General features: G+C 44.1%; 1 protein-coding gene across 1 annotated transcript in view; it reads left to right on the forward strand.

Moving 5' to 3' along the window:
* Positions 1-12,643, forward strand: part of KIF26B (kinesin family member 26B) — a 429,471-nt gene that overhangs the window by 124,952 nt on the left and 291,876 nt on the right. Inside the window, exon 3 of the mRNA XM_032801064.2 lies at positions 5-538. Coding sequence (XP_032656955.1) covers positions 5-538 — 534 coding nt within the window. The remainder of the gene's footprint in view (positions 1-4; positions 539-12,643) is intronic.

Raw genomic sequence — 12,643 nt, forward strand, 5'->3', positions numbered from 1 at the left:
TCAGGACCCAGCTTTCTCTTCGGTGATCCACGACAAACTCCAGGTTCCCAACACCATTCGGAAGGCATGGAACGAGAGGGACAACAGATGCGATGTTTGTGCCACCCACCTGAACCAGCTGAAGCAGGAGGCCATTCAGATGGTGCTGACACTTGAGCAGGCTGCCAACACCGAACAGTATGATGCCTCACCAGGCTCTCCCCCACCCCTCTCCAATATTCCCACCTTAGTGGGCTCCCGACATATGGGCAGCTTGCAACCCAGAGACTGGGCATACATGCCCACTTCCTACACTACTGCTAATTACACAGGCTTTGTGGCCAACAAGCACAGTGGGAAGCCCAACAGCCTGGGGATCATCAATGGATTGGAGAAGAAAAATGGTTCCCCTGGACACCAGGCCAAGGTCAGCCTACAAATGGCTACCAGCCCCAGCAATGGCAACATCCTAAACTCTGTAGCTATCCAGGCTCATCAGTACCTTGACGGCACCTGGTCCTTGTCGAGAACAAATGGGGTCACCCTGTATCCATACCAGGTAAGTGGCTTAAAAATGTTTATTGAAACACTTTAATAATCTTCATCATACTAACATCTCTTTCCCAGTCTCACACTGTGGGACCGACCCTACAAAAACGTACTTCTGCTTTAAAAATGTAGGTGTTCTCATTGAGTATGCATGATATTAAGCAATATGAGCCAGATTTTCCACAACAACTGAAGATGCAGCTAGGCACCTAATCTGCTTGGATGCTTTTGAAAATCCCACGAGATGCCAAACTCCCCTATTTGGAAATTCTACTAGGCACCTATCTCCATGTTTAGGCCCTAAATACATGTGAAAATCTGGCCCTGTGCTCAGTAATAAGCATTTGCAGGGTAAGTCCCTCTGTTGCTATTTTAATACTTATCAGCTATGAGAGTAGTTAGTATTTGTGGTAAGAAAAAAATAAGTGAAAGAGGAGCGTTGAGCCATCAGTTTTATCACACACAGAAAAAGAATGGGTCAAAAAATAAGAGTGTATTTAATTATTTTAGCTGGAAAATATATGTGACTTTACAATTTCCTGAATCACATCTGGAGATGTCAATATGTGACATGGACTATGCAGTTTGATCTAAGAAAAAACTGACCTGAGCAAAGAGTGGATAAAAAATTGTGAATTATTGTTTGAATAGGAAAAGTAATTTCAATTTGATTGTGTTCCCAACTTTTTGCCTTCCGTTTAGATGGTTGAGCTTTAGTACCATGAACAACAACAGTACACTCATAGGCATAGAGTTATGGGCCTGTGGTGCCCGTGCTCCACCAACATTTAGGAATGTGAGCCTGGCTCCACCGATGTTTGGGCTTACCGTGCTTTGGGGGTCCCGCACTTCTGGGATCCTGGGCAGCCTGGGCAGCTACCAGAGGACCTGGCGCTGGCAGCAGCGAGTGACCCAGCCTCAGCCTGCCCTACTCTGCTCTGCCCAGCCCCACTGGCTCCCAGCATTGCTCAGGGGAGGGGGCAGAACCTGAAAAGCCGTGGGGGCGGCAGCTTGGGGGAAGGGGTAGAATTGGGGCAAGGCAGGAGCGGGCCGGGGTCGAGTCACTCACTGCTGTCGGCGCCAAGATCCTCCAGGCTGCCCTGGACCCTGCGTCCCTTTGAAGCGTGGGGTCCAGGGTGGTTGTCCCGGCCTGTCCTATGAACTGGACGACTCTGGTTCCAGGGTGGCCTGGGGGATTAGCGGGGAACCTGGTACCAGCAGCAGCAAGCGACTTAGCCCCAGCCCATCCCTGTTCCACCCCTTCCCCCAAGGCCTTGTCCCGCCTTTTTCTGGCTTCTGCCCCCTCCCCCAAGCAATGCTGGGAGCCAGCGGAGTGGGACAGGCTGGGGCCGGGTCACTCGCTGCTGCTGGTGCCAGGCCCTCCCCAAACATCTCAGGCCGCCCTGAACCCTGCGCCCCCTGAAGCGCAACGCATCCCCCCACAGGCTCTGCTTGGACCCGTTCTGGATACCACCAAAAATTATATAAACCTGGCCCCCCTGAGTACACTTATGGACCTCTGTCCATGACCACACTGTACAAATTTATTTGAGGAGTCTAAGAGCTTCACGGTGTTATTACTGATCTGCTGTAGTCAGGTTAATCACAGGCAACCCCACGACTGGTGCCAATCCATCATATTTTAAATCTGAAAGCTTAAATATTTGATTTTTTCTTCAAATGTCTAAAGTCAGTGGCAGGGCTAATAGGGTATGGGTGGAATCTTTTCAAGCATTTTGTGCAATCAACGAAAGGAGATGTTTGCCATGAATTTTCACACAGGGCTAGTGAGTGAGCCTGCCCTGCACTCACCTGGTATAGATTAGGCCCAGCTTCCTGCTCTGGGCCTTGCAACATGGTGCACACTACTCTCTGAAATTTGGCCTGGCCTCCTAACTCTCCAGAGGGGTGCCAGGCCAAACCTGAATGGTGCTGCAACCCCAAGTGCCAGGTCACAACACTAATCACTCAGATATGGTCCAGCTGCTCCTCTGTCATGACAGAGAAGTGGCTGGGGCAAACTGAATGGAACTGTGACCCTGTGTACCAGGTTGCAATGCCAGGCCTAGCCCCTGGGAAAGGAGCCACCTCTGCAGGGTGCGTGTGGGGCAGATTCTCTTTCCAGTCCATCGTCCTGTGGTTGCAGACCTTGGCTCCGCAATTGTCTAAAATGTAACTATCGATGCCGATCTTGTGGTGTCCGTAGCTATCCAATACGGTGAAATCTCAACATAATGCAAAAGGATTGCATGATGATCTGTCCACCTCAGCCCAGCCTCTTCTCGACAGACTTGCAAAAGAGAATAAAGATGGACTTTGCAGTGAACCCAGGAGACTAACAAATCTGGGCACTGGTGGGCCAGTCATTGCTAATCACGAATTTTAAATTCTGTATTCAGTTGTCATATTCAAAGATTAAAATTCTCTCAGTATTGGTTAGTTATGGTAATAAGGGAACAGAAATGGCAGCCTGTGTCATTTAATTATCAAAAAGCATGGATTTCAAAGTTTGAATATTTGCCTCTGACTGTTGAGTTATTTCCTTCAGCAGAATAATTTTGGGATTAAACTCATGAATAATTCTGAATGGTGAATAAATGTGAGAATTTTGTGTTCTCCCTGTGTACATTCTTTGTACAGAAAACAGATAAAATCTGTTATATACATTATGTTACACATGATCTCAGATTATCAGAACAGCTTTAGATCTGTCTTTCTAATTTCTTATATAAAAATATTTCTTATATAAAAATATTCGTTGGTTGGTAGAGAGCGAGAATATCCTGCTGGGAAAAGTGCTAGGAGACCATATCAGTTTTCCCAGCTCAGTTAGGACCCTGACAATGAACCTAATTTTCCTGGCCCAAAGATAAAGTGAAAAAAATTGCTCTAGCCCCTTGCCTGAGAATATTTCCTTGTATTGAATATTTCTCCTGCACCCAATAATGAAACACCCTCACTATGGAATAACTAACAGAACCAGACAAAAGTCTCCTTGGGATAAAGAACATTATGTTTCTAGTAGCGGTTCAGTGCCTTCCTATGTCATAATTTTGTCAAACTGATGCCCAGGGGAAAGAGCTGTGGGACTGGCTAGACTTAATGGCTCCTGGTGTGGGCATCTCCCCATTATAAATTAGCTTTAGTCAGATAGTCTAGACAACCTGCCAGAAATAGTTGAGTGCTTTGAAAATTGACCTTATTTTTCCTACTAATATACCCACCTCTCCAAAAAGGGGAAACCCTGGCTCATAAGCCATACCATTCTGTGCCCTCAAGGCAATTTCACACACTAGGAAATATCCTAGTTACAGTACTTCCAAGAGTGTTATTCAACCTTCCTGCTCGAAAATCATTTTCAGTCTCTGCCTAAACCCAGAGCCCTGTATAGGATACAGGGAATGAATGACAGCACTGCTTTGTTCATGTTGAGAACAATGAGAATGAAATGACCTGTGATTGTTTCCTACGGTTGTGCTTCTGAAGCAGCTTAGGGTGGAGTGTTTCCAATATTTTCACAGAATAAGTCAAAAATTGCCATCTGAAAGTGTGTAAAATAAGTGTGAATTCAAAAGCTCCCCACTTTAATAACTTACTGTATGCTCGTAGGCTAAAAACCAACTTTTCTAGCTCTGAATCGCTGTTTAACAACTGACCCATGATTCTGTAGTGGGCTGAATCCAAATCCCAGGTTAAAACTTGGTGACTCAGTTCAGTTTCCAGTCTTCAGGCAAGAGACTTGTGTACCCGACCCCCCCAAAAAGAAGGGGAGAAAAGCAAATTTTTATGTTCAACAGTTTTTTCTTTTCTTTCTATGTGACTTCTTAGTAAACAGGTAATACGGCGTTTTGATCAGGGGCAAAAATTATATTCCCCACAAGTTTCTTCTATTCGGTGTTATGCATACAATTAAGAAACTAATAATGGCCAAATCCAAATTGGATTTGAGCCAGATCTTGAAGGTCACACTCAAGGTAAAATTCTCCCCTGTGCAGAGTATCAGCACAAGGTGTATGTATCACAAGTGCTTAGTTGTGTCTTAAATGGAGTAAAGATTTTCTGTGGGCCCTTTGCATATGGGTGAATTTCTCCCTGAGTTTATACTCATTCCTTCCACAGGGGAATACTAGCTGATGTCAAAGGGAATTTGCCTGAGCAAGGACCTCAGGATTTGGCCAGTTGATGATAATACACCTTTCAGGATACCACCCTAATCAGTACATTTCTATTGTTCATTGATGGACATGTTATCATTTACAATGAGTGGGAAAACTTTACAGTTCATTTTGTCAAGAATCCCAAAGTCCCAGTGTTTTTATAAAAATTAGGCAGAGCAACAATTTTATCAAGAAAGTGTCACAATTAAATTGTCAGCAACTGTATGGAAACGTCATTATTCATTATCTATGTAAAGCTGTCAGTTAATGTATATGTAAAAATGATACTGTTGGGCCATATTAAAGAAGCCACTAAAATTTGAGTCATTAGCAATTAGAACTTCTCTTTTTAGTTTAAGTATGAGAGCCTGTACCATTATTCTCAAGATTTTTGGTTGGGGACACTCTCTAGTTCAGTGGTTCCAAATCCTTTTTCTCTTTTGGATCTGCACTTGTGAACCCTTCCATATGTCTGGGTCTTAAGTAGAGCTGGTCAAAAAATTTTTTCCATGAAAAAGTTTTAAAAGAAGTTTCATCAAAATCCAAACATTTTTTGTGGGAACATGTCTATTAGAAAGCAAACTGTTGGTGGAGAAAAAGTTGAAACATTTCATGTCAATAGTGTTTTGATTGATTTCATTTTGACTTATATAATAGTCAAAATGAAATGAATTGCTACAACACTATCTAAATGAAATGTTTTGATGGTCCTGAATCAAAATGTTGTTTGGTGGGATAATTTTAAATTTGGCTTTTCATTCCAAATTGGAACAATTATTTTTTTTTTTAAATGTTGGAATTTTCTCATAGAATGGAAATCACAATTCTTGCCCCTCTTTAGTTTTAAGGCATACTCCCACAATACTCCCTCTGAAACCCAGTTTTGGGTGGAAGATTCATTCCCTCTCAAAGAATTCAGACGTCTATCTGGGAGAGATGAGGGAGAAAAATATATTTCAATTCAATCTAAAACTGGATGGGTTTAATCCTTGTAAAAATTTGTGTGAAAGGCTTTGTGTGGATTAGCACTGCACAAGCTTCTCCTCATACTAGTCACTCTGACAGCTCTCCTGGCTTCTGACCTGCAACAACCCTTGCTGTTCCAAATCTGAGCATCTTGAACAGGTCACGGCTCATGTCATCAATTGGGTGCTACACAAATTAACCCTAAAATGAAACCTCTTAAAAGCTAGGCCAAACCCTCAACTAAAGTCTCCATACGTGAAAAGCTACTGATCAACTGTTTCAGTTATCCCATCACCAAGCATTTGTCCAATCTAAACCTTGGGAGTAATTGCTACTGGTGTTATTTATTATTAATTGGTGCATTATTACATTACTGTGACTTCACAAGTGCAATAACTTTACCCGCAGACACAAGACAAGGTCTCACCTTCAAAGACTTGACAACGCAAGCCAAATGTAAAGAAAAAGGCAGGGGCGGCTCCAGGCACCAGCACGCCAAGCGTGTGCCAGGGGTAACAAGCCACAGGGGGTGCTCTGCCGGTTGCCACGAGGGTGGCAGGCAGGTTGCCTTCGGCGGCATGTCTGCGGAGGGTCCGCTGGTCCCACGGCTTTGGCGGACCACCTGCAGGCGTGCTGCTGAATCTGCGGGACCAGGGACCTCCCGCAGCAAGCCGCCAAAGGCAGCCTGCCTGCTGTGCTTGGGGCAGCAAAATACCTAGAGCCGCCTCTAGAAAAAGGAATGGGGGAAAGGTATGTGAGCAGGTTGTATCCCCCCTTCTCCTAACAGACGGAGTAGGGGCCAAACAAACCCCTTTCATGGGTTTCCTTTAGCGTTAACTTTAACAACAACAAATATAAGTGGCCTGCCGGAGCTTACTCTTGAACTTGGAGGTTTCTAGTGGTACTCTCTGCTTTGAAGAGAGTTCTCAAAGCTTTCATATCCTGAACTGGATCTCCCTTCTTGTCGGGTTGCCAGCTTGAGTCAGCAGAAGAATTCTCCCATCTTTATATAGGGTCCTAGAACCTGGATTACATTATTTAGATTGGCACATGTATTGTACTGTTCTAGATTATTTAAAAAAAAATTTGGTAGTTACTGAATGAGCAGTGTGTGTCAGTGTAATAAGCCTCTGTCCCAAATCTGGACCTTAGCGTCCAAAATCTGGGTGCTTAGCATGAACCTCCAAGCTTAATTACCAGCTTGGATCTTATCTCGCTGCCACCATGCCAAAATTTCCAGGGTTTTGGCCCCTCTGGTCTCCCAAACCTTCCTGGAGAGACCCAAGACCCAGAAGTTCTGAGTCTTACCGCAAGGGAAATACTCCACTTCCCTTCCCCCTCCTCTCCACCCAGACTTCCTCTCTGGGTTAACTTGAGAGTATTGATGCAATCTCTTTACATCACAATACCAAGAAGCCTGTCCCTCTCTTCCACAAAGAGACAAACTCAAACACAAGGAAACAGAGATGATTTTATCTCTCTTCCCCCTCCACAAATCCCGATGCTGCCAGGACTTACCTGAGAGAAAAACTCAAACAAGTCTAAAAAGAAAGAAAAAGACATAGGAATATAAACTCTGTATCAAGATGACAATACAGGGCTATTGCTTAATAAGAAAATATGAATAAACAGTCTGATCAAAAGAATCTCAATTTGAAACATTCCAGCAAGTTACACACATGTAATACACCCAAAACAACATAAAGCCTATATGTTTTTCAACTGTACTTACAAGTTGGAAACAAGAAGAAAAGACGATAGAAAGAACTTCTCATAGTGAGAGACAAACAAAAGACCGCAGAGTTCCAAAAATTTCCCTCCCTGACTTTGAAAAATCCAGTTTCCTGATTGGTCCTCTGGTCAGGTGTTTGGTTCCCTTTGTTAACCCTTTACAGGTAAAAGAAACATTAACCTTTAGCTATCTATTTATGACGGTCAGAGAGAGGGAGGGTTAGTGAGAAAGACAAGCCAAAAGAATTGGAAAAATTTAAAGGAACATGAAGTGGCATGTTGTACTGGAGGAGGAAAGCTATTCCAGGCATGGGGTGGGCAGTGAGCAAAAGGGCAGAGAGACAAGCACAGGGTTGTAGTAGGAGATGAGGACTGGAGTAGGCAGGATGAGTGAGTACCACATGTTCAGTTCCTTCATGTTGGGGACATGGAGCTTGGACTTGACCTGGAAATGGACAGAAAGCCAGTGGAGAGATTTGAGTGGGAGTTGAGGGGGAGATGTATCCCTTTCTCTTAGTCCACTAAAAAGCATCCCTTTTGAAACCAAAAACCTAGACTACAGAGAGCCTGCTAGCCCTGGGCATAATGATATAGTGTGTATTCAGAGAGCTATCAAAGGCTTTGTTTGTGTACGATTCATGAAAGCTTACAGTACATACTTTGTGTTTCCTCTTTATCTGTGATGTGTGTTTATAATCGCACTGTTCTTGATGAAAGTACAAGTTAGTTCTGGAGCTTTGCAGTGATGAATGATTTGTTTGGGGTTGATTTTGGTCAGGGCTGCCATGTAACACACTAACTCTTTCAGGCACAGGCTTTTTGCAAGAAATTGGTAATGATTAGAGTTTGACATAAGATATAAAGTTCAAACTGGATCAAAACACTGTGTGTAGGGGGGTATTCAGATCTGGGAGGTTGTTTCAAGCTCTTTCAAGTCTCTGCTCTCTAATTTTTTCCCCTTTCACTTGGTACTGGTGATAAACACATACAGCAGGAAAAGGCTGAAGTGTTAATGATCATTATGACAGAGCTAGGCTAATATAATTGCTTCTAAAGCCTGTAACAGGAGGTCCCTAAATCACACTTTTGATTCAATTTGCAGATTAACAGATGTTTGACTGTGTGTAATATGATATTTACACTACAGAGAATAGTGCTGCTTTGTCAAAGCAGGAACATAGCAAGCAAAGGAAAAGAGAGAAGTGCCTACCACACCCTGTGATCACACTTCTCAAGATATTGCTCTTCTTACAGAAGGATTAGCAAAGTGCTATGCTGGAGATAGGATGAGGTGTCCAGGGCATGACCCCTGCACCAGCAGCAGGGAAGGTGGTAGCCTAGAAGCCTGTTACCCCAGCTTTGTGCCCTTCCACTGAGGACTCCAATACATTGGCTGTATGGCCAAAATCAATCAGTGATACACCACCAGATGATCTGGACCTTTATTATGATTTGTATTACAGTAACACCTAGAGGCTCTATTATACTAGGTGCTGTATAAACTCAGAGCAAGAGACAATCCCTGCCCCAAAGAGCATGGGACAGGGGAGAGACGAAAAGTGGGAGGGGAAACAGGCACAGAGAGGTTAAGTTACTTGTCCATAGTCACACCACATGACTGGGAATAGAATCCAGGTCTTCTGAATCCATCTGCTTGCATGGAGGAGTAGTGGCTGCACAGAAGAAGAGTGGCTCCTCTCTCCCATGAGCTGTGACTCTGGTCTATCAGGCAGGGACCCTTGCTGGGGTGCATAAGGCAGTAGACAATCATCCCCTTACCTAGTCAGGTTTTGGTCTAGACATTTTGTGTGACTCATATTTAAACCAATACAGTTCCTGTGTTATCTAAAAGGCTTCCTGCATTTGGGTGGTAAAGTTCTCTTGCAAGAGTTAGAGACCTTTGTTAGCCCCTGCGACCGAATGGCTGATGGTGAATATGCTGGACAAATATCCTGTGTGTGTGTTGTTTCAGTTTGTGGTTTGGATGCTAACAAACTAATGGAAATCTTCAGACAATGATCCCAGTATAGAAAACACAAACCAAGAATTTGATTTCACAAAGTGGCCAACTGTCCCTTGCTGGACCCAGTAGAACAAGCTGATTAGCTTTGAAACAAAATTTCCTAATCTAATCCTAGCTCCTGCCAGCCCCACCCTCCACTCTTATTTTATATATATGAAACATCTTTCCTCTGAATAGACCAATGTCCTTTTTACATCAGATAACTGATAATTAGATACACAGTGATGTTAGTGGGGTCATAAGTCATCAGCTGACCTTCGTTCCATGAAATGATCAGTCAGGCTTGTGTATTACCGTAACTGGCTAATTATATTTGAATTTTTTTTCAAACTAATGCACTCATTGTATCCTGACTCATCCCATCAGAATGGGAAAGTTCAGAATTCCATGCTAATTGTAATTTTTTTTACAATTACTCTGGCGTGATTTGATGTCACATGGCATTTTTCTGCATGGCTTAATGACCCCTGGAATCATTACCCTTTCCTTCATGATATTACACTGACCAAGGGAAGTGAGAGGTAAAGGGTATCCCATGGATTGAAAAGAGCTAAGGAGGCTTATCCTACGAGTATGAGAGCCCCATGACTCAGCTGTGATGTGAAAAAGAAATCTATGGGCTCAGAGCGGAGTGAGATAATCCTGTAATTTAGTGAAAGCCATGAAACCACAATTAGTGAGGATTTGGAGTGTTGATTTCCTCCCCTGCTCCATAGCTTAGGAAACTTGTCTGGATGTGAGTCTGTCATGGAATAATAGTGACAATGTCCCTGCACTGATTACCTGCCATAGCTGGGTAAAAGTATCGTAGCTGGGTAAAAGTATCGGTTGGAGGAAGTGGGAGTAACGGGAAGGAAAAATTAGCCAGAGTTTTATGGTAAGGAGTGAGACCCAGTATGCCTGACCTGACTTGTAAGTACGTCATAAATAACTGACCTACTGTGTCTGCTGTCAGTACGTTGATTACCAGAACTTAATGTCGCTGAAAACATCATTTACCAGCCATTGTTTTCAGAGACTTCATCATATAGTATACAATTTGGCTCCAATTCAGCAAAGCATTTAAGCACTTGGTTAACTTTAAGCATTTGCTTAAATCTATCCCTATACAGCACATTATGCTTGAATGCTTTGCTGAACTGGGGCCTTACAGTTTAAAGGGTATCTTGGACAGCCAATTAATGGGATATGAGCCACAACCAAAACCCTGGAATTGAACGCTCCTAATCTTTGGAGGTGTTCAGAATCTGAATTTTGCAGCTTATCCCCATCCCCCCAGATATCTAATTTACCCTTAGATTAACAGAAAATCTGTGTTTCTTCTCTGAGTAATCACCCTATGGGTGCTCCAAATCAGGTGCCTATGAATTTCATTAACAGTGTCCATTCGGCCAGTGCATGCACCAATGATATCCAGGTGCCCCGCACTGAGGCTCTCTCAGGCTGCATGAGTGAATTGCCCTCCGTTCCTTCTCAATCACCTCAGCCTGAGACAGGGTTTAGCATGCAGGTCGGCAACCTTTCTGAAGTAGTGTGCCGAGTCTTCATTTATTCACTCTAATTTGAGATTTTGCGTGCCAGTAATACATTTTAACATTTTTAGAAGTTCTCTTTCTATAAGTCTATAATATATAACTAAACTATTGTTGTATGTAAAGTAAGTAAGGTTTTGAAAAATGTTGAAGAAGCTTCATTTAAAATTAAATTAAAATGCAGAAGCCCCTGACTGGTGGCCAGGACCAGGACAGTGTGAGTGCCACTGAAAATCAGCTCGCGTGCTGCCTTCGGTACACATGCCATAGGTTGCCTACCCCTGGTTTAGCTTGTCTGCTTTGTGTGTACCTTGGCTATTGCTGAGGTTGTTGTTTTTTTTCTTAATTTAGTTATCTTAGTTAGTTGTTGGTTAGTCAGGTAGCTAGTAGTTCTGGTTTGAGGAAAACGTCAACTACGGGTGATGGAGTGCCCTCTTTGCCCTGCTCTGGAGCCAGGTTAGGAGAACTCCCTGCACGTCAGTCCCCGAGGGTCTCTAGTGCCCCTTCAACCTTGACACAACATTGCCTCAGAAAGTGGAAATCCTCAGAGACATTGTGAAAACATTCTCAGGCCTGGTCTACACTACACTGTTAAACCGATTTTAACAGCGTTAAATCGATTTAACACTGTACCTGTCCACACTAGAACGCTCTTTATATTGATATGAAGGGCTCTTTAAATCAATTTCTGTACTCCTCCCCAACGAGAGGACTAGCACTAAAATCGATATTAACATATTGGTTTAGGGTTACTGTGGCCGCAAATCGATGGTATTGGCCTCCGGGCGGTATCCCACAGTGCACCACTGTGACCGCTCTGGACAGCAATCTGAACTCAGAGGCCCTGGCCAGGTATACAGGAAAAGCCCCGTGAACTTTTGAATTGCATTTCCTGTTTGGCCAGCGTGGAGCTCTCATCAGCACAAGTGACCACGCAGAGCTCATCAGCACAGGTAGCAATGCAGTTGCCTGAGAATCGAAAAAGAGCTCCAGCATGGACCGCATGACAGGTACTGGATCTTATCGCTATATGGGGCGAGGATTCAGTGCTAACAGAACTCCATTCCAAAAGACGAAATGAAAAACTATTTGAAAAAATTTCCAAGGCTATGATGGGAAAAGGCCACACCAGGGACTCAGTGCAGTGCAGAGTGAAAGTTAAGGAGCTCAGACAAGCGTACCAGAAAACCAAAGCAGCAAACGGAAGATCCGGGTCAGGGCTGAAAACATGCAGCTTCTACGCTGAGCTGCATGTAATTTTAGGGGGCTGCGCCACCACTACCCCCCCTTGTCCACGGATTCTGAGGTGGGAGTTATAATCTCAACCATGGCTGAGGATTCAGCGGAGGGGGAAGATGAAGAGGAGGAGGAGGAAGAGGAGGATGACCTTGCAGCGAGCACACAGCCCTCCGTTCTCCCCAGCAGCCAGGAGCTTTTTGTGACCCAGACGGAATTACCCTCCCAGCCCTTCCAAGCCTCTAACCCAGACAGTGAAGCCAGGGAGGGTGAGGACTGTACCCAGGACCACCCACGACAATGATTTTTGCCACATCAGGCACTGGGCTCTCAAACCAGAATTCCAAGGGCAGATGGAGACTATGGCCATAGTCTCCATCTGCCCTTGGAATTCTGGTTTGAGAGCCCAGTGCCTGATGTGGCAAAAATCATTGTCGTGGGTGGTCCTGGGTACAGTCCTCACCCTCCCT

Source organism: Chelonoidis abingdonii, chromosome 3 (assembly GCF_003597395.2).
Source record: "Chelonoidis abingdonii isolate Lonesome George chromosome 3, CheloAbing_2.0, whole genome shotgun sequence".
NCBI lineage: Eukaryota > Metazoa > Chordata > Testudines > Testudinidae > Chelonoidis > Chelonoidis abingdonii.